Below are 22,499 nucleotides of genomic sequence, written 5' to 3' on the forward strand. Positions count from 1 at the left end.
ATGGTAGGAAATTCTTCTTTTTTTTTGCGGATATGTTGGGGAGGTTTATATCGCAAATGAACAGAACATGGAACCCAGCAATCCTAATCTGTACTAACTATTAAGACCGGAATGTAGACTGCCCCCGCCCTGCAACCGCCGCTCCGTTGCGGCACATTCCTTTGACATGGCGCACTGATCTCGTTGCCTCATCCTATGGCAGCTTTATGGTATGTTGAATTACTATCCCCTAGAACTACAAGCCTTCAATGTCTCTAGCTGATTACCCATCACTTCCTGCTCCCATGTATGTGCAGATGGGTTGTACTTGATAGAGGTTGATCGTATCCTGCATCCTAGAGGTTATTGGATTTTATCTGGACCCCTAATCAACTGGAAGAAACACCTAATCAACTGGAAGAAACACTGGAAGGGGTGGCACAGGACTAAAGAGGACCTGGATGCAGAGCAGAAAGCCATTGAGGCAGTTGTCAGGAGCCTCTTCTGGAAGAAGATCAAGGAGGAGGGCGACATTGCTATCTAGCGGAAAGCCAATTAATCACATTCATTGCAAGGCCATCCACAAAGTTATCAAGTCACCACCCTTCTGTTCTAACAAAAACCCAGATGCTGCCTGCTACATACAGCATCATGCTAACCATTTTCAGTTTGATTCGTGGTACTCTATGGTAAATCAGTAACCTTATTCATGCGATCAATTTTAGGTACGACAAGATAGAAGCTTGCATAACTCCAGTGCTAGATTAGGTCACCGCGCATAGCAGGGTATTTTCATGATCAAGCACCAACTAACTAATCATTTTGTTGAATATTTTATATACCGTTGCAAAGCACGGGCACCTAACTATAACAATATAACACATATATACATAAGTTATTGTGTTATTATACGGTTCCGTTGCAACGCACGGGCACTCATCTAGTAATCTAAATGGTAAACAAATAGGGTTTGACACTATTTGACGCTTCAGACAAACTACCTCTTCCGGGGACATATCGACCCTTTTTTTATGATGTTATACCATAACCATAAGGATAAGGGAAATTGTTATCCTGAATAGAAGTAATAGGATGTGCTTTTATTTTTCTTATTTTCGTTTTGCAATTTATTTTTTAAGGGCTTATTCACTTGGGGTGGATTGAAGGGGATTAGATGAAATTAAATGATTTACTAACTAAAATTGAATAGAAAGATATTTAATCTTCTTGGTCATCTTCAATCTTTATTCGGACATGTATAACCATATTTAATACTCCGTCTTTTCAGAGATTTCAAGTGATTAAATAAAAATACAAGATGCAGATTCTTCACGAAGAGCTCGTCTATACACGTATTGTTTGTTAGCTATATGTATGATCAAAATATTTATGATTATATCATATCGTCTCTTAGTAGTACTTTGTATTTTAAAAACCGATCCAAAGTCTTTAAATTGTACATGTCCTATATATGACTCTACACTACACGTATTGTATTGTTTTTTACAATATTTATAATCAAAATACTCATGGTTATCATACCGTCTCTTAGCAGTATCTTGTACTTTGAAAATCGACCTAAAGTCTCTAGATTATACATGTCCTTAGACCGAATAAGGTCTAACGGGTGATCAGCTAAAAGAGCTTTATAAGGATCTCGTTGTATGTGGTTTTACGTGGTTTTTTCTTAAAAAAACAAAAAGAGATGAATCTACAACAGTGCTCGCGTTCTCTCCTTGGGATAATACCACAGACGCTGAACCTATAATCAATCAGTAGCAAGCATAGATAGCCTTGTACTCCCTCCGTTTCTTTTTATTTGTCGCTGGATAGTGTAATTTTGCACTATCCAGCGACAAATAAAAAGAAACGGAGGGAGTAATAGCATTCTTACCAATCACAAGACTACACATTTAACTGCATGCTTAATTTCATCTCCTACTCATCGTTACCACAAGGTGAGCCACTCCAACAAATCAACTGCCGCAGCATTTTCCTAGCGTTGCAGTTGCCCCATGCCGTTCTCCTTCCCGCGCTCCGGCGCACGCGCCGCGGCGATCACAGCTGTGACAGCCGCGTCGTAGCTGTCCGCAGACGCCGCCGCGAACTCCGCCATGGCGTCAGTGACCGCCGCCATGCCAGCACACAGCACCCGCCCAGCCATGCCCTCCATCCCGGTGGCCGCGCCTGAGCACACCGACCCGACACCAGCCACGAAGAAGTCCAACCCGTCTATCACTCGTGCCTCGGTGGCCGTGTCAGCCGCGCGCCCACATTCCATGCACACTAGGAACGCCGGCGGCAGCGGGTGGCTGGGCCGCGCCGCGCTGCCGATGCCGAGGCATCGTCGCGCCCACGCGGCCAGCGCGCGCGCGTAGGCGCGCTGCGCAAACAGCCATGTCTCTAGGGCTCCTCGCCAGGCCTGGATCTCGGATTCCAGTGCCAAGGCAGCCGGAGGGGGAGTTGCGGCCTCCAGCGGACCAAGGGAGATAGCCGTGGCGGCCGAGGGGTGGTGCTGGAGGAAGAGAAGTTTGGCGTCCTCGATGGTGCGCTTCTGAGCTTTGTGGCGTTCAGCCATGGCGCGCCACATCCGCGATAGCCTGCATGCATAACACAAGGTCAGTTCCAGTTCTGAGTATGTAAGATTATAGGCTGTTATTTTCCCTTGATATTGCTTATCAAATTTTCAGTGTAAAACGCTAATGTCTAAGGTATACTGTACGCTCAGCTATTAAGAAAGCACATTCCTTCAGATCACAAGTTGTTCATCTTACATTAGCTGAAAACTTAAACGACGTCAATAGTAATCTTCAAGTAACAGAAGTTGGGCACACTCTTAACTGGATGCATTTAGTCTTGATTATGGACGTTTTTCGACAATTAACTTTATTTCTTACTTATGTGGTTTCAAAGGGGAAAAAAGAATCATTTGCAAGTGATAATGGTATGTACAAAGTTCTCATTTGCAAAATCCCTAGGGTGAACAGAACCATACCCTTGAATCAACTCCATAAGCTGAGGATGCAGCTCCTCATCCCTTAGAATTTCAATCCTCCTTGATACTGACTGAACTGTGTGTATTGACACCTTCAGCCGAGTATGCAAGCTTCTCAATGCTGCACAAGTCTTATCAACAGAGGTAGGTTCTTCGCCTTTCACATCTTGGTTCCTCAAATGTGTCAGCCTCTTCTCATACTCGATTCTTAACCGCTCACCTGCCTGCAAGTGACCAAAACAATTATGGCTTTTCCATGCATTTGTCTACTGGTGTAAGCCCCTGACAAAGATCATACCTTTACTTCTTTGTATAATTTCTTCTCCCATGTATAGAGTCTATCCAAGGTAGAGTGGTGACTTCCAGACATGGTACTGCAAGATTCTTCAGAGTAGCAGCTGCTAGTCTCATTGTCAAAGAGATCATCTATTGAGCTAGAGGGAGCAAGAAGGAAACGAGATGATGATGAACGGGATGACGCAGAACGCAAAAGTGCAACTGGGTTCAGCATCTTCGCTGCAATACACAATTGACAAGCAATGTTCAGTAAGTGTCAAATCTGGATCTTTAAGAGTAATTTCAGTGTGGATCATAAAAACAGTACCAGAAAGATCGTTTGAGGTTGAGTACTGAGCTCTACTTGCCTCCAACATTACTGAGATTTCCCGAGCAGCGTCACATATCCCCGAGAACTGACAGTCGATGTCCTTCATGGCCTCAACCAAGCTTGCTGGCCTTCGATTCAGATATACTGTGAAACCAGGAGTTTCTTCTGCATTTGCTACTCTGTTTCTCATCAACTCTTTCTTGTGTGCCTTTATCTCAAGTTCTACTGTCTTGCAAGGTTCTGGTGCTTCAGTACACTGAATACCTTTGGATTCAAATCCCTTTGTTTCTTGCTTCATATTGGCATCGAAATTCACATTAGAAACCATACACTCATCTGAATGCTCACATTCCTCGCCATCGTCTTCATCATCGTCTTCATCATCATCTGCATTGTCGTGCTCTTCTTTTTCCTCTTTTCTGTCCATCTGTACACGCTCTTGACACTCATCATCTTCCTCTTCAAGTTCTGGGATTCCTTCCTCCTCTCGTACCCGTTGTAACCTCGCGAGTTCATCATCAGTGACCACATTGTCATAGCTACTCCGAGGGCGGGGATATGTAAAGCTGTCCAATGATGAGAATGGGTTCCAGAAGAAGTCCCACGGTGATGCTTCCTGCTCCTGGGGTGACGGAGGTGGGTAGCTTGTGTCATATGGCACGTGATATGAATTTCTCAGTGGCTCCTGGGGTGATGGTGGTGGGTAGCTTGGCCTGTCATAAGATGCATAATAAGAAGTCCTCATTGTCTCCTGGGTTGATGGAGGTGCATAGCTTGGCCTGTCATAAGGCATGCAATAGGAAGAATTTCTAACTGTTTCCTGGTCCAATGGAGGTGGGTAGCTTGGCCTGTTATAAGGTGGCGGGTAGTATGAAGACGATCTCACTGGTGAAGAGGGTGTTGGTAGGAATCTATCCACCATGACACTGTCGTTGTCCATAGGGTAATTTGACTCGACACGGACTGTTTCCACCGGACGTGGGTGCTCCTCAATGGACACTGATGGGTTAGGCCCTGACCTCAGGTACCTTGAAACATGAATAGTTCTCTTCTCATATGAACCATAAGGCAGACCAAGCATCTCTGGCTTCTGTTGCTTGATAGGGGAGATGAATGTATCGAAGATTAGCTCATGGTGATCATCTCCGGCAACAAACCGTTGGAGAGCCACCGAAACACGCTTCAGGGACTCAATGTAAGCAATGTGGGAAGATGCAAATCGGTTGCGCTGCTCCAGTGCCTGCTTGATCAAGTCCCTTCTGTCCCGGCACATCTTGACAGCCTCCTCATCTTCTAACCTGGAAGCAGCACATCCCATCTCTCCAAAGCCTTGTATAGTGTTCAAGAACCAGTCATGCTTGTATCATAATCTTTGAGCTTGATCGTGAGAAGAAAAAATGACAGATTGTTACAGAAAAGTTTCAGCATCAGGAAACCAGGTATTGCTTTATCCATCGCTGTGGAAATTACCTAAAACTGTAGAAAGGTCACTTGTTGAAGCAAGAATACTGCTGTTGAAGCCAGCGGATGGGGGGATGACCTGGACCACAATCCTACAACAACAACAAAACCTTTTAGTCCCAAGTAAGTTAGAGTAGACTAAAGTTGAAACGCAACAGAAGCTACAAATCAAGATTTGGTCATGTGGATATTTGTTTTCAGTTTGCTCCTAATCAAGGTTAAATCTGTGGGTATATTCTATCATTTCAGGTTTTCTTTTACTGTCGCTTCCTATGTCTTCCCTTGTATCTCTTGCCATCTCGCCTTAGAATTCCACTATACACTAATGTCTCTAGAAGTCTTTGTTAGACATGTTCAAATCATCTCAATTGGTGTTGGACAAGCTTTTCTTCAATCAGTGCTACCCCTGCCTATCACGCATATTATCATTTCAGACTCGATTCCTTCTGGTATGACCACAAAAGTATGTTTCGAAGAGTTCATAAACAACAAGCATGTTCCAAAGTGTTCATAAACAACATTGATGACGTGAAATGATCATATACAATAAGCTTACTACATGTATCAGCAGAGAACTAAAGCATATGTGATCCATGTGCAAGTCGAAAACCATAAAGGATAGATTCAATGCCAAAGACTCCTATATGAGTGGGGTCTAGAGAAGAGATAAACCGAGACAAGTTTTTCCTGCAAATGCGGAGAGGCTGTTTCAAACCTGTGACTTGGTGACTTGTTGAGACAGCTGCACCAGGTTTCAAGAACCATGAGAGGATGACTACTTGGCCACTTATATCAAGCCCTGAAACTATCATTCCCAAAAGTGGAATGAAAGCTACAAGACATCAGAAAGACGATCCTTTTTGCAAACGAAATGCCCCACTGCAACATGCCCTACACCGCAACCAAATTGTTTTCTCCTTATTGAAGAGGACTAAGGAAGCATGAAAGTGAAGAATATCGTCCTTGGCACAGCAAGAGATGAAGGGGGGCCTACCTTCTGCTACTTGCGTAATGGTGGTCACAGTAAACGGACTCGACAATTAAACTAAATTCAGTTCAGGACACTGAGATGCTGGGCGAGGACAGCGCCTTGAAAACTAGCAGTGCTGGTACAATCCCACATTTTGTTTCAGGGACAAATAATGTCACCATTAATGTATTTAAACCATAGGCAGACACGAAAGGCAATAAAATAGAAAGATATCGTCGTATAGGTGAAATCAGGGATCAGCCGCTGAAGATTTTAACAGTAAAACGAGAGCAGGATTGTAAGCCTTGGACACTGTACAAACTGGTGGACCTGGATGGAGTAATCGTGTACAACTTTGTCTCTATGCAGTCGGCGAAAGTAAACATAAAAACACACAAAATGCAGGTAAAGCCCCAAATTCTGGTGGTAATTTATAGCTAATAACAACTTTGTCTCTTTGCACACTGAGAGAGAGAGAGAGAGAGAGAGGTCACGGGCTCTTTGTAGCTCAGGAACGAAACTGATTCAGAGAAAGGGAACTGCTAGGAATCCAAAGCGGGTTCAGTTTCTCTTGATAGTCTGAGAAGAAAAATGGGGGTGGAGCGGGAAGTTCTACGAAACTCCTGTTCGCGCTGAAAATCTCGATCTTTTAACAGATCGGATCATCAGAGAAGGGCCGTTGTATGCCGCGAGGTGGAACCGTGAACTCAGCTGAGAATGAAAGTGCAAGTGCACGCATGTCTGTCTTACTCTTAACGCATCACACAGTCCATGCTGAAGCAGGGAGAGCTGAAATCGATTTATTGAAAGGTCTGATCCCACAATAATCCGAAAACCCACAGCGCATTCCTGACGAACACCAAAGGTAGGCACGACGAGGGACCAGCTGGTGAAGGAGACGCGAGGGAAAAAAACAGGAGAAAGACGGGGGGGGGGGGGGGGGGGGGGGGGGGGGGGGGGGGGGGGGGAAAGAGAGAAAAATGTAGCCGTGAACAACCCCCCCTCTCGCCAATTGCCAAATCAAAGACCGAACGGCGACAGGCACAATGTAAGAGAGGAAAGGGGAGAAGGGAGGCCGAGTGAGCAGGAACAGGCAGAGGCGGGCATGATTGTGAAGTGCCAAGGAAGCAAAGGCGACGAGGAACGGTCGAACGGAGGATGAAACAGAGGGGAGGGCGGGCGTACCGACTACCGAGAGAAGAGGAACCAGGGAAGGGACGGACGGCGCACACGTTCTTGAAGCGCTGAAAAGGACGCGCGCAATTCTTAAAGATCGGGAGCAGCTAGCTCCTCTACAAGAACGAACCCATTCCTCCCGCCTCTCTCTCTCTCTCTCTCTACCCGCTTTGGCGTTCCACAGATTTGTCGCCCCGGCCGCATCGATTGCGAGCATTAATTTAACAGAACGAAAGGTGCGATGCGTGTGTGCATTTTCGCATTAGAATAAGAATCGGAGGTAGTATACCTGAGAGAGAGGGAGTGAGGGAGACGGCCTTCTCTTTTCCAGGAGGCTGCTGCTGCTGCTGCTGAGTGTGTGAAGTGTGAACAAGACGGAGTCTTTGTGCAACTGCAGTCTGCAGAGGTGGGAGAGAGAGAGAGAGTGTGTGGAGTGGATTGGAGTGGCATAGCAGGGAAACGAAGTAGAGAGAGAGAGAGAGGCTACAACGGTCAAAATGACGGGAGGAGAAATCACCGGCGATGAGAGAGGGAGGGAGTTGAGAGAAGAGAGAGAGTGTGTGTGTGTGAGAGAGAGAGATGTGTGTGTGAAAGCAGACGCTACTGGAGGGTAGGCCAGCCAGATGCTATGCGAAACTGAATTCAGGCGTGGCCCCACATTTCTTTGTTACTAGTAGTATTTTTCTTCCCAATAATACCTCACTCGTTATTTTCTTTTTCGTCCTTTCACCAATGATTTTCTCTCTGCAAATGTTTCAGGCGTCATGGGCCTACATTGGGCCTGTTTGTTTCGGCTTCTGGCAGCTTCTGGTCACCAAAAGCTGCTGCGGACTGCCAAACGCTCAGCTTTTCAGACAGCTTCTATAAAATTCGTTGGGGCAAAAACCATCCAAAATCAACATAAACACATAATCAGTTGAGTCGTTGTGATAGTAGTAATCCGTCACTTTCTAGATCCTGAGCCCTATGAACAACTTTATCTTCCTCCACACGTAATCGTAATGATACTCAGATTCTCCTCACAGCCAGATTCTCCCCACAGCTAGATTTTCAGAAAAGCTGATCAGAAAAAAGCTGAACCAAACAGGCCCATTTTCTTTCTTAGTACTAGCATATACATTTTTTTTCTTCATGGAAATTGGTCTATGAAGGATGAAGCACATTCCAAGCAACTTAAGACCCGTTTGAATCCGCCTAACTAGCTATTAGTCGCCTTGACGAGAGAAAAAATAGGTAATTATTAGCTAATTAGTAGGTAAGACGTTAGCTGCCTTGTTAGCTGGAGCTCAAATTTGTAGTGTTCTGTGGTTAAGACGTTAGCGGCGACGGCGTAGGTAAACCGGAACCGGCATTAGTTAATTTATTTCTTCAAAAGATCAGCATTAGTTAGTTTTTTATGCTATATGGATTACAAGGATGACAGTAGGGCCTCATCGAGAAATAGCCCCCATCATCGTCACACGATGAAATTTTTTCCCGTGGATATTCTCGTGAACGTTTGCGGGAGATATTTCTTCCTCATCTCCGTTCACCGCGGGAATAAATCTGTGACGGGAATCCCATAACCACTTAAATTATAATTAGGACATACTTTCTTTGTTATTAATGCACACCGTTGTCACTTATACACATTGTCAAATGTAAGAAAACTTTATATGTACATCAAAATGAATACATTTGTATAATAAATGGTCTCTTGATAAGATAATATTTAGTTTTATCAACAATTATTACGTAGAAATATCGTCACATATAAGTTTAACTGGTCCCGCGAGAACAGGGATGGAAATGCTTCCCCGTCCCCGTTTACCTATCAGGGGGGGGGGGGGGGAGTTTTTCTCCATTTGCATCCCCAAGAAACTTTCACATAGTCATCTTCTAATGGATGGATTCCCCATAGAAAATTAGAGATAGGGCTCGTTGCCATCCCAATGGATCCAAATTGTGGCTTTGCATAAGGAATGAAACTACTTTTACAACATGTTTATTTGTTGATAATTTTTTATCCCTGTAAGGGCTAATTTGGAAATACTATTTTTTCAAGAAATTTTTATTTTTTCTAAGAGAAATTAGTTTTTTTAGAAAAATAAGAATTTCTTAGAAAAATGAGTTCTCAAACTAGCTCTAAGGGTTTTTTTTTTCTCTACCTGACTCTCTCTCTCTCTGCAAAGGAGCATTCTTGTGTTCGTTAGATTAAAAAATCTCTTTCCTTTCTCGTTGGTCCGCGATGATTTATTACGTGGCACGTGCGCATGTGTATGCGACAAAGTTTCCTACGCTAGATGATAAGAAGATGAGGTGTGGCGAAAACTTGGACCGTTCGGAGAGTCCAAAAAACAGGGTTCTGAAAACTTTGGCATGCTGCTTACCAAACTGTTTTTTCTTTTCTTTTTGGGTCCATGGCATTCGACCTCACCAGAGAAGGAGAAATCTCCCACGCCAGGAAGCTTCACTTCACCCCCTATCCTTCGCGTCCAAAACAGATGCCTTTTCGATTCATTTTCAGCTCGGTTTTTTGTTTTTTTTCACGGTTTTCTGAATTCAGTTTGGCCGTCAGCCGGCCCGTTATGCGTGACCTTCATGCATGTCGCGCTAGACGCTTCACAAAGATCTCATTCTCATGTGCTCCGGGGGACGGTCAGGGGGACAATCAAGCAAGTTCTTGTTTGCAAGTACCCAGTTTTTAAAAAATAGTTTATAGAAATTAAGATGGTTCCAAATATATCAGTTTATATTTTATTTTATAAAAATTAGATTGTCAGTTTTTTAAAAACCAATAAGCTAATATTTCCTAGCTAAAAGATAAAAATCAGTTTCCTAAAAACTAGATTCCTTCCAAAGGAAGACCTTAGTTACACCAAGAAACGCTTTTTAAAACGCAGAGAGAGAGAGCGCGCGTGAAAAAAAGAGAAGAACCTTTTGAAAATCAAAACAAACGAAAACCTTTTCCTTCACACCAAAAGACGAATTTATTTCTTGAGTGGATATGCCTTGGAGCTATAGATGTTCAATCAGGTCGTCCGACCTGACCCAGTTTCATTCACGGGTCGTGTCGTACTGGCCTACAGGCCCATGAACGAGACCTAGGCACGTCTCGTTGGCATGTTTATCATGTCAAGCCAGTTTGTGGACGAGAGACCTATACTAGACCGTCATGTTTAAATAGCAAAAAATGCTAAAATGTGTAAAAATAGGGATATTAACCATGGTTGTTAGTTTTAAATAAAAAGTTTATCTACATCCACTTAACCAACAAGACACATGTATTTTTATGTTTTGTACCTTTTATAATCATATGTAATATAGATGATTATATTAACAAAAATAAGAAAATATAAAAACTGGTTAGGTCAGGTTGAGCCCACCGTGCCGCATCTTAGACCAAACATGACCCCGTAGTCATGTCGAGTCGTGTTCATGCCAAACCAAAACCGTGACAGTTTACGGCTTACCGAGAGGTCCATCCGTTTAGACATCTATAGTGAATCTTACCGAGCCACTATGTATGCAGCTTGCTCAAGCTATGTGGCCTAGCTAGTACGGTAGTACCCCACAAAGGGCACAAGCACCGAGCCTGAGAGATGGATGCAATTGCAAGCAAAAGACCACGAAAAAAGGATTGGGACAATAGATGCCCGGCTCGATCTTTTTAAGGCACTGCTCAAATTCTGACGAAGGTTCGTCAGATGCCCTTGCTGCACTGAGTGGGTGTAGGCTTGGATTAACCTGGAGGCTGGAGCAAGAGGGTTCACAATCTCATGTTCTTTGTGCGCAGACGTGTCCAAGGTCTGCGCAAAGCAGTCAGTCACAACAAGTTAATTTTATACGTACCGGTCATATCTTAAAATACAATTACTCATCAAGGCTTCTAAATATTTTGTTACTTGATACGTAGAACTAGCAGCGCGTAGGGGGCGAGGGCTCGCCCGGTTGCCCCCTTGCTGGGTCCACCACTGACTCATACTCATATTTAATCTACACTCTACAAATGATACAATATACAGTACAAAATAGTGTTTTAGGTGACCTGTTGGACACGGTCTAAGCAGACGCCAGAAAGAAGACGCCTTTTTGGGCTTATTCGTTTGACTCTTAATCTAAATGGATTGAGTTGGTTTAAATCCTAAACAAATAAAAATAACTGTACAAGGCTTTAGCGTGTTTTGGCTGGGCTATTTGCTGGAGCCTAGAGGAGGCTCCCTAGTTTTAGAGGTCTTCGATGAACAGGATCTACAAAGTCAGCGTCCTTAAAATGTCTACCTAATTAAACCTTTTTTGATTATTTCTATACCGCATTGACTGAAAATAATTAGAAAAAATTATGAACATTTTTTATCTGATGTGGACTTAAACTCACTCGATCCTCCGAACGGGCCGGTTTATTCGAACAGAGCAAATGGGGTAGATTATGCTGAGCGTTTTTTGGCAAGGAAGACGAGCTAGCTATGACTAGGGGTGGTAATAGATTACGATCCAAATGCTTATTCACAAAATGTTAGAGCTTAAAATAAATTTTAATAAAAAATGAAAAGAAATAGGATCCGATTGTAATACATATCATCTTTAAATCTTATAGTGTAAAATTGAGAGCATATTGTCACCCCTGGCTAAGAGGCTGTACAAAGCAGGTCTGAAAAGGACGTCTTGTACTCTTGTATGGACGGAGAGGGGGCATGCGTGAGAATTTTCAAAAAAGATAAAGCATGGTTTGTTAACCTCCGCCTCTCTCTCTCTCTCTCTCTCTCTCTCTGAGACGATAAAAGCAAAAGACATTGAAAGATTCGTGCATGCTCTTCATTTTTTTTATTGTTCTACACACCTTTTGCCCATGCCTTTATCCCGAGCTCAGCTGCTTCGTGCTCTCGATCCCATAGCACGCAGACTTGTGGTTGTGGCAAAACTTTAGCCCCTTTGGATGAGAACCCACCAGCTCTTCATGCCGATCATCTTTGTTTGGACAGACAGTGATTTGTTAGGGGGGCAAACGATGATCTATGTCCCCTTCCGTTTCATTGGGATCGAACCTGATCTTCCTCTACTGAACAAACCAATCATTCAGTAAAAATTCTGGGTATTTTTATTTTTCTTGAACGAGGGGGGAGCAAAAACCTTACCTAATATATTTAGCTTTTGAAGCCTGGGAACACTACCCTAAAAAGGACAAAGAGATTATAATCGTGAGAGGGTGAGGGAGAGTCATCCATGCCAAGCAAGAGTTTGATTGGATTCAATAGTTTTCAGTCTACAAGCCCACAGAGGGTTACAGTTAGGGAGGAGACTCCTGCCTGAAGATATAGTTGTTACGCCTCTTTCACAAGTGTCAGCAGTAGAGCACAACGAATGTGGGGAAGTAATTTGGGAGAAGGTCGCAAGGTCGAGGGCGGTGGTGTAGATTGAAGTAGTTGAGGTTCTCGTTGATCTAGATCCCCACAGCGTGCTAGAAATCACGAGTGATGGGGCAGTGCGGGAGGATATGCGACGTCGTTTCCCGACCGGTGGAGCATATCCCACATGAGTCATCCAGATGGTGCCTTTCCTCAGTAGGTTCCTCCGAGTATGAAGTTTATCTCTCAAGGCCAAACAAAAGAAAGAATTTGATCTCAGGGGACACTGCTATTCCAGACGAAGCCAGGGGTGGGTGAGTCTTCATGAAGCCCCCGGAGACAGCCAAGAGTAGAGATTATTGGTGTGTAAGCGCCCGACGGAATCAACAACGAAGCAATGGCGCTCGTCGGGAGAGGTGTTGAGATGAACCGCATAATGAGCATTCTGGAGGGAGGCTAGCTTCAAGGCTACGTGGGAGGGCAGGTGACCATTCAAAGAAGTAGCCAGTCCCCTCTCGAGGAGATTAGATACCGTGACAGAGTCATCCATGGCTTGAGCAAAGATAGTTAGGTAGAGGGTGGCAAAATTCTCGCTGTCATGCCAAGCATCAAGGCAGAAGGCAGTGTTGCGGCCATCTCCCACCACGCAGGTCATGACGGCTCGGTAGAGGTGGAGCACCTTCCTAAGATGTTCCAGTGATCTCCCTAGAGAGCCCCCTTAGGGCGTGTTTGGTGTGGCGTCTAAGCCGTCACACGGTGCCACACTTTTAAGCCATAGGTGTGGCGCCCAAATCGCCCGCCACACATGTGGCTTAAAAGTGTGGCGCTGTGTGGCGGCTTAGGCGCCACACCAAACACGCCCTTAGATTCGCCATGCAAGTAAAGACCCTCGACCCAAGTTGCCCACGATGAAGTCGTCGAGGTGTATAATATACAACAGCAGGCAGGTGTTTTGAGCCTCGATATTTTTGACTTCCAGACCACCCTGATGACACTGGCTGCAGACAGTGAACCAAGGGACGAGGCATTTGGCACCAGTCGTCTGAGCTGAGCTAGCCAGAGGAAGCCTCTTTGCTTCTTATCAATTTTGGCAATCGCTCGTGCGCGGGCAGGAGAGTTTCACAACTCACGTTGTAGTTAACTTGGCCATCCAGGAGTGAGTTGGAATGGTTCGCTAATTTGTACAGACTCGATAAGCTGAGCTGGAACAGTCCCTGCCTTCGATCCCGACTAACCGAACACGCCCTCGTGCTAAGGGCATCTCCAACAATGTAACCTAAAAAATGCTCTATAATTTAAAAACGGGCATATTTTATAGAATTTAGGGCATCAACAAAACATACAACTACAACACTAAAGTCTCAAATCTAGATTATAGGACAACGCACTACGACGTAGTATATTTGAGGCGACTGAGAGTGTGCCCTATAAATTTTTAACCAAATTTTATGAAAATGTAGCACCGTTGGAGTAGTTTTTTTCTACATAAAGTCTCATATTTTAATTTAAGGCACCAATTTAAGTTATTGTTGGAGATGCTCTAAACGCACACGTGAGCGTTTTTTCTATAATGATAAAGTGTCCAAGCACGGATTTGGTGAGCAAGAGCTTAGGCCCAGTTTGATGAGGGACTAAAGATTAGTCTCTATATTTTAGTCATATTTAGTCCTTAAATTACCAAACGGTAGGACTAAAACAGGGTTTAAACTGTTTTAGTCTCTAGTCTCTCAAGGGTGCATGACTAAAAGAGATTAAACCATATAAATTCCACTTTTTACCCCTCTTTTATTTCTGCTGCACTAATGGCGGAAAAATACTAAGGGGTATTTTAGTCCTCTTATGATTTATTTCATGCATTTTGAATACTATTAGTCACTTGAAACAAACATAGTAGGGACTAAAATTTAGTCTGCTAACTAAATTTTATCCCCTGGACTAAAGTAACTAAACGGCCCTTTAGTCAGGGCTTGATTTTGTCTGCATATGCAGTTGTGGAACTGAAAATGGCAAGGAGGCTAAAAGATTCAGATGCGCATGTTAAAACAAGACAAAACAAGATCTTTGGACAGGTCGTCAAGCCGTTTGCAGTTGCAGCAAGGTTTTAGCGGAGTACTAGTACGGTTGTGCCCACTGCCCACGTCTCTCTAACCGCAGCGCAACCCCTACGCAGCCCCCTCCCCTTGCATGCGGCGCGTAGGGGCACCCTATAGCCGCAGCGGTGCCCCCTACAGCGCCCCCTACGTGTCGGTCCCCTTCTCTCTCCCCCCAGATTTAGCGTGTCACTGTTCATCACCTTAAACACTGTGTTGTGGGTCCACGAGTAATTGTTAGTAGATAAAAAAATTGATAGTTGGTATAGAAAATGATATTTTATAGTGGTAGTGGGGTATAGGGGGAGTATTTAGGGGGAACCGCTGCGGGAGATGAAAAAATAGGGGAGAAAATAGGGGGAAAAAGTGATATAGGGGGAAAAATTTAGGGGTAACGGTTTCCCCCTATTTTCTCCCCTATTTTTTTATCTCCCGCAGCGGTTCCCCCTAAATACTCCCCCTATACCCCACTACCACTATAAAATATCATTTTCTATACCAACTATCAATTTTTTATCTACTAACAATTACTCGTGGACCCATAGTACAGTGTTGTAGGGAGTGAACAGTGAAACGCTAAATTGAGGAAGAGAGAGAAGAGGGCCGCCGACTAGAGGGCCATTTAGGGGAGGGCGCTGCAGCTGGTAGCGGTCACCTGTAGCCGCCATCCACGCGCAAGGGGAGGGGTAGAGTCATGCACTGCGGCCAGTCAATGTCCCTCCCTCATCGGATGCCTGCGGGCTGCAAAGGGGGTGTCGACCGAATGACAGTCGCCACCCCCCCCCCCCCCCCCCCCCCCCCCCCCCCGGTTGTATTCCACGTCCCATCAGTCAGTCAGACCAAGGCACTGCGCATCAAGTGAAAAATAAAGCCAGCAGAAGACACGAACGAATGAATGAATGATTGGTCGTTCTTGCCGTAGTTTACTGGCGCTGTACAGGGGGCCAGGGCTAACCTTAAACAGTACACTTGCGGCATGGTCGTTTTATGGTACCGTGGTGCATTTTCCTTGTGTGCATGTTTCAACAGCAGCTAGCTACTCGCTGTGCTGATGCCGTTGGACTAGACCAAACCACCCTCTTTAAAAACCAGATGATCTACTACTACCTGTTTGTCCGCACTGGAATAGAACCGTTCTTTCTGCAGCTGCTTCCTGGTACTAATCAAGGGCGCACTCGAGATGCAGATGCAGATTCAGATTCCTACTCTCTCTCTCTCTTCCGTCCGTCCAGGCTGCGTTGAGCGGACCAGATGCAAGGTGCAGCTGTTCGCCTTCACCGCCTCACATGACGTGCTGCTGCCAGCCAGCCAGCCAGCCTAGCCCTGGCGCTGAGCAGGCATTCACTCGCGGACCTGCGTCCACTTCCAATGGCAAAAGTTTCTTTGTTGGTTTGCAGTTGCAGCGCAGAAAAGAGAGAGAGAAAGAGAGGCCACATCAGCATCAGTTACTCTGCAGAGCTACCTGCACCTTCCCTGAAGAAAGTGACGGGCGCAGGAGCAAAGCTAGCTAGCGTTGCACCGACGAATAGGAATCCCAGTTGGGAGGTCGTTGGACGTTGGCAGATGCTACTCGCCGTCAGCGCGTCGTGGATCTCGAGACGTGAGAGGATGAGAGTCTCTCGTCTCCAATCCTAGTGCTGCTCTGGTCCAACATACACGGCGCGGTGCATGCAGGTGCGGCATGCAGCTCTCAAGCCTGGACCTGGATGGATACACATACACTAGCGCAGCACTACCAGCAGTAGTGTACTGCGCCGAGAGCACAGGCGAGGGCTTCACGCTGCCGTGTGGAGGTGGCGTTGGCAGACTCATCGTCGTCGGGGAAAAAAAGTGCTTCCTTTCGCTGTAATAATCTTCCTAAACCCTGATGAAAGTTTCTTCCTTTCTTTTTTTTTCTTCCATCCATCGAAAGTACTAGTGACTGTTAAGCACGCCGAAAGCATCCCTGCTTTGCATCAGCTACCGCATTTCGTTCTAGTGTGGATTTTAATGTGGTCCATGGCAAGTGAAGTGAAGCGGAATCTAAAGACGTAATAAAATCTGCACGTCGCGGTTTTATGGCACATAATGAATTGCAGGAAGCACAGTGAAGGTTCAGGTCGCCCACGCACACAAGCGCATTGATGCCCCCCGTTTCCCCCCTTCGCATTGATAGCCATCGCAGCAGCAGCAGTGTGACTGGCCAGCCTCCTCGGCTCCGTCTCCATTTGCTGCACTCATGGACTGTGGGCTGATCCACGATACTGTGAATTGCCGATGAAGCAGCACGGCACTAGACAGCGAAGCTGCCGCCTTTTTGAGGTGGTGATGGTCCCAAACACCTAACAGGAGTGAGTAGCCATGCCGTTCCCGTCGGGCCTCGGCGAGCTGCTGCTGATCGAGAGCCACCACGTCCGTGTCTCATGCTCACTCGTCGTCGCCGCCTTCTCTTTACTGGCCGGCCCCCGCACAGAGCTTCTGGACAAGGAGGCACTCGGTAGACCGCAGACAGAAGCTCTCGACACTAGCAGACTGACTGCGTGTCGTGAAAGGAAGACTCGACGATGACATGGGCACATGGCAGCAGCTGCTTTCTATCTAGTCTAGGTTCTAAAGTTGCATCATGGACTCGCAGCAGAGCCGGCCGCACGCCTGACGACCTGCATGGCATAGCTGCCCAAAAGAAGAAGAAAAAAAAGAGGAAAGGGACCAAAGGGGTTTCAGAAAACCTGTTGCCGGCGAAACGAAGCACGCTGCCTATGTTGCGTTGCATTGCATAAAACCCAGCTACGAACGCGCAGCAACATGTTTACTTTAAGCCCCTACTTTAGTATGGACATTTTCAATTCAGATCCAACCTAAAAGCATGTACATATATAGTCTGATAAGGTAGCCGAAAGGAATGGTACGAGCGGACACCCCTGGTGCCGCCACCACCGCCATGGCATGCCGAACTAACAAAGTAAGGGAGGTTCTCTGCTTACGCCCCCAGAGGCAGGCAGGAAGGGTGCGTCGGCCTAACAGGGGAAAAGGATGGGGGACCCGTCACGGCGTAGCCGGTTCTCGGTGAGGTCCACCTTGCTCATCTTCTCCTCGCACCACAGCAGCTGCTCCTTGCTCAGCTTCCCCATCCGGAGCACCCGCGACACGACCTTGATGTCGATCAGGGCGAACAGCAGCTGGACCTCCTCCATCGTGCCTGGCCAAGCCTTGCTCTTCCACCCTTTCCTCTTCTTCAGCAGCTCCTTCACCTTCGCCTCTTTCTGCGGGGTTTTCGATGCGATTCAAAAAAAAAAAAGAGTATAATACAGCTTACAGCACAAAAGGTCTGCCTCGGGGGGGTGATGTAATTACTACTCAGCAAAGACATTTGCAACTTACGCAGACTCAGCAACAACTGTGAACAGAATCAAATGCTAGGAAAGACGTGTCCTCCTTGCTACTAGGTGTTTCGGTGGGTGGGACCATAAGGATGGTACAGAAACGAACGATCGTGTAAACACGTTATGAAGGAGAGATTCATTATCAGTTGGCCCACAGGATAAGACTTGGCTTACCTTATCGAGTGAAGATTGCACTTGTTGAATTGAGCTCCCAGCGTGGCCATGACTAGCGCCCGTAAGAACACCGCTCTTTCTCTTGTCCTTCTTCAGGAAAAGGCGGAAAGTTAGGATAGACTCCTCCAGCAGTTTGATGAGATCAGGTGCGGAAATCGCTGGCTCCGTTTGATCTTCAGCGTTGCTTTTCCTATCTGTGACTGAATCCAGAGAACAGAAATGATAAGCAGAACAGTATTATCAAGCATGAACCATTCAGTTATGCAATACAAGCAGCTGGCCAAATATGTAGCACTAAAAACAGACATTAGCATGATATGGATTTGGAAACCTAGTACAGGGAATGGAGCTTACTTGTACGAATGAGTAACTAAACGACACACAATAAAATGAAACAGCAGTGTTTACTGTGCTGATGTACTCAGTAATTATTTCCTTACTGTAGAACAAAGTACAATCTAATGCGTGATTCGGTACGGGATTATAAGTACCTTGCATTAAACATATTGCAGCAGTAACTAGAAATAACTCATCAGTAATGTAGTCAAGCATTATGAAAGCACAGCACGGAGGCTCAACAAACCAGCTGTAGCTACTCACGAACTTCATAATCTAAATCTGTACCAACTACCAAGTAAGCTGACAGTACAGGTGTTGACAAAACAACAACAATTATAGTTCAGGACTTGCGCATGGCATACTTATCCATATTAAATTTGCAGATAAAAAGCTCTAAAACTAACGTATACCAATTGAGTTGTAGACTACTTGACCTTAATCGTATGAGTAATGAAACAAGCAGCTGTTAGTACCAAACGTACATACTCAAGTTACCATCTTCCTAAAAGAGATCGAATAATGGTACAAAACAAACCACTGCTAATGTTTCCCCACTGCTACATAAACATGAAACAGAAAAGAACCCAATACATCACTGGTCAGTGCTCACTGCTCATTAATATTGCCAATGTACAGCAGATTGAATTGGATTGTACCACGTGAAATATGTAGAGACTACAGACCACACAGTAACTAAACCTATTTATTGTAGTACTAGGCTAGTACAGGACATAAATTATGAATAACCAAGGGTTTAATCTGCATTACACTGAACGCGTCCAAAAGAAAATGCCCCTCGTGTACTGGCAATATCAGGACAGCTATTTTCCCTCAGTGTCATGATTGTACAGGATTCAAAATCAATTTTTACACCATTATCAAACAGGTTGAACTTCTGGAACCATTTTTTCATGTAGAAAAAAAAACAGGATTAGCTTAAGTGCAAAGAAAACAGGGACCATCGACATACCTAACAAACAATAAGCATTTGAGAGTTACAATCCATGATATCTCGTAATGAAATAATCCAAGACTAAGAGAAACAGTTCTAGTACAATTAATTGGAAAGCATTAGGCATTTGTTAAACGCCTGAACCACACCTGCTGTCATTTTGATTTCGAGAGCACAGTTCACATCTTAGTTTGAATTGAAGTTAATAACATGACAACATGAGTCTATAGAACCATAACCAACACTAAAGTTCAGTGGATATTCTAGATTCCACAGCCCACTGGAACACATTTTGATGGTATAGGCTACATTTATGATAAAAAAAGTCAGCAACATAACCCAAATAATCTTACCTTGAAAAGTGGGGACCTGAAGCAACTTTGACAACAAGCTGCGAGACCGTGCATATATCTCAACCCGGGTACCATGCTCAAATGGCTCATTTTCAATGAATCTCTGCAACAGGACCTGGAATTGTTGGAATGCTTGAGCAGCACAGCTGTAGGTTGTAGGATTATCAGGTTGTGCTGCAACAATAAGACTCAGGTGCACATAGGTGCAATGCAGAGCCTCCCAGCTTAATGAAACATGAGCAACATATGCAGTCTCAAGTGTCTGATGTGGATCATCTGCACTTTGCTGTTGTTGAAGTTGTTCACAATCTTCTGGGAGCTCATCCTTTCTTTTGAATGAGAGGCTGCGTAGAGTAGACGCCAATTTTGATGCTGATCTTGGAGACTTTTTTGGCGTGTTCAGTGACTCTACAGAGGTTTTTCCGAACCATCAGAATAGCTAAAGTATGCAGATGGGGTTATTTAAATATTTGAAAAATCATTGGCAGTCTAGCAAACAGCAGCAAAATGACAATGTCAAATCCATTAAGCAATAGTAAAGACAAAAGAAAAATTACGCTGCTAGAGCGGATACTAAATCCTGAATCCTGAAAGCAGTAAATAAAATATGCTGAAGAGAAACATAATATTTCACACCAAATACCACCTGAATCCAACACTGGTACATAGGTGCCCGACCTGACTACCCGAGTCACAAAAAAAAAATCTAGGACTCCAATATCTGAGTACTGCTAAGCACAAGATGACAACAGTGGTTGATTGTGTTTTTCTTGCCCATGCTAAGGTGTCTGATGCTACGGCTTCATTCTAAAAGAGGAAATGTTTGAGAAAGAATACAAGTGAAAATTGTGGGCATACCAAATTACGCATGCAACTACCATGGACCACTTGTTTCATCATTAAGCCTCTTTACAGTAGGGACCATATAAAATGCTAGCAAGTCGCCATGTTGACTATAATCTATAACAGTAGAATAGCAACAACTGGGCCTTGATAACTAAGAAGTATCCAAGACAAACATGCTAAATTATAGCATCAGACTAGGTACATGCATAATCACACGGCATCACATTACAACCAACTGCATGTGAGAAGCTACAACCAAGCATATAGGAGAACATCCATGATCCATAGTCAGCTGCATGATACATCTTTTACCTGGATCCTTCATGAGCTGCGCGATCATCTTATGAAACACCAGCATCCTCTCGCAGTACTTATCATACAGTGAATCAAACCCACACAGCGGGAAGCCATCGCCAACGCCCGTCTCCAGCCACTCCCTGGGGCTGCCCCCTTCCTCCTCCCCGCTGTCATCCTCGACCTCGGCACACTCCTCCTCAGGGATGAGCACCATGAAGCTGTTCTTCCTGAGCTCCTTGAGCCTCCGCTTCACCTCATTGGTGATGAAATCATCGTCGTCCTCATAGTCCTCCTCCTCCTCTTCTTCAACCACCCCATTGCCCGCGCCTGTACCCTCTGCCGCCGCCTCGGCATTGGTCCTCTCCCCAATGCCCGGCTTCAGCTCCTCCAGGCCCCGGGGGGTCAAACCCCCGGCGCTGTCGTCGTCGGATTCAACTGCCTCTCCCCCACCCCCGGCGCTCTTCTTCCCCTTCGCGAGCTTCTTAATCTTGAAGAAATCCATTAGCACGGTGTTGCCCGAGGCTATGGTAACCCCGAAGGCTCAAACAGACCCTCCCAAAAAGATCCCTCCTTTTTTCTTTTCCTTTTCGCCGATCCTTGATCCCAAAGTTGGCCGAGCAGCTTTGGTTTCCTTTTCCTGCAAACAGCACAGGAATCAGGGAGCGGACGGATAAAAGAAACCCTAAGAAATCGCGGGCTCGCGCCCGTGCTCGGCGGCCGAAATACCTCGAGAGAAGCGGTTACCCAGACGCCTGCAGCGGCTCGAATGCACGAGACCAGCCCAAGATCCGCCGAATCTGAGCCCAAGTCCCTCCGCCCTGGGGAAACCGGTTCACGGCTGCGACGGCGAGGCGGCGGCGGCGACCAGCATCTCCCCTGGATCGTGAGGTTCCCGGAGTGGTCGGCGCTGCGCAGCGCTGCTGGTTTCGTCGTCGCCTGGGACAGGGGGGGGGTCTAAAGACTGGTCAGAGCCGGAGGCGGAGTCGGCTCCTGGGGGCTCGCCGACTCTGGTCCGTTCGCCTCGTCGGTGTTTAAGCGGGCTCGAGGGTTTAAGCGGGGGAGCGACCGCCGCTTTGGGCTGTGGACTGTGGTTAGCGGTGGTGACTGTGGTTAGCGGGTGGTCACTCAGGTATAGAATAGAAGCACGAAGGGCACGAGTTGTGAGGGAAGGGGGGAGTGTGGAGTGCATCGGAGACCGCGTACGACGCGTGTCTCCGTCGCTGGTGTCCCTGCAGTGGGACCCGCTGCATCTGCATGGGTGGCTCTGGGCCGCATCGGAGGTGACGAGGCCCAGATAGACAAACAGAAGGGGCTAATGGAGGCCCGGTAAGCATCGGAGGAAATGAAACCAATATCTCGGTAGTACGAGCCATTGGCAAATGGCAACCAAACTTTCCGACACCGGCCCAGCGACATGTGTGTATTTCGACTAGAAAGTCTGCGTGCAGGGCGGTCGACAAACGTGTTTTATATCCACTATCTTTGGATTGTCATAACAAACATTTTTTCGTTTAAATTGGTGGATTCGAAATACATACATACCGGTACGAGTGATCAAAACATTACAGCTCCTC

The 22,499-nt window shown here is 45.7% G+C and overlaps 2 protein-coding genes across 4 annotated transcripts; both read right to left on the reverse strand.

The window, feature by feature from the left end:
- Window positions 1–1,685: 1,685 nt before the first annotated feature.
- LOC103642456 (protein ROLLING AND ERECT LEAF 2) lies at window positions 1,686–7,773 on the reverse strand. Of its 3 annotated transcripts, XM_020546613.2 has the most exons (7): window positions 6,037–6,933; window positions 5,758–5,933; window positions 5,052–5,134; window positions 3,579–4,958; window positions 3,273–3,490; window positions 2,975–3,198; window positions 1,686–2,579 (listed from the first exon to the last, which is right to left on the reverse strand). In XM_020546613.2, exons 4-7 carry the CDS (start codon window positions 4,897–4,899, stop codon window positions 1,976–1,978), a joined length of 2,367 nt encoding a protein of 788 aa, XP_020402202.1. In that variant the 5' UTR covers window positions 4,900–4,958; window positions 5,052–5,134; window positions 5,758–5,933; window positions 6,037–6,933; the 3' UTR covers window positions 1,686–1,975. The 3 variants fall into 3 exon arrangements, with proteins under 3 accessions (XP_020402202.1, XP_020402201.1, XP_020402203.1); XM_020546612.3 differs by lacking the exons at window positions 5,758–5,933; window positions 6,037–6,933 and adding an exon at window positions 7,478–7,773; XM_020546614.2 differs by lacking the exons at window positions 5,758–5,933; window positions 6,037–6,933 and adding an exon at window positions 7,198–7,382.
- Window positions 7,774–17,389: 9,616 nt separating this feature from the next.
- LOC100276101 (uncharacterized) lies at window positions 17,390–22,016 on the reverse strand. Its single transcript, NM_001374096.1, has 5 exons — window positions 21,652–22,016; window positions 20,941–21,562; window positions 19,783–20,190; window positions 18,139–18,338; window positions 17,390–17,844 (listed from the first exon to the last, which is right to left on the reverse strand). Exons 2-5 carry the CDS (start codon window positions 21,425–21,427, stop codon window positions 17,599–17,601), a joined length of 1,341 nt encoding a protein of 446 aa, NP_001361025.1. The 5' UTR covers window positions 21,428–21,562; window positions 21,652–22,016; the 3' UTR covers window positions 17,390–17,598.
- Between the last annotated feature and the right edge of the window lie 483 nt (window positions 22,017–22,499).

The sequence above is a fragment of the Zea mays genome, chromosome 1 (genome assembly GCF_902167145.1).
Source record: "Zea mays cultivar B73 chromosome 1, Zm-B73-REFERENCE-NAM-5.0, whole genome shotgun sequence".
Classification (NCBI taxonomy): Eukaryota; Viridiplantae; Streptophyta; class Magnoliopsida; order Poales; family Poaceae; genus Zea; species Zea mays.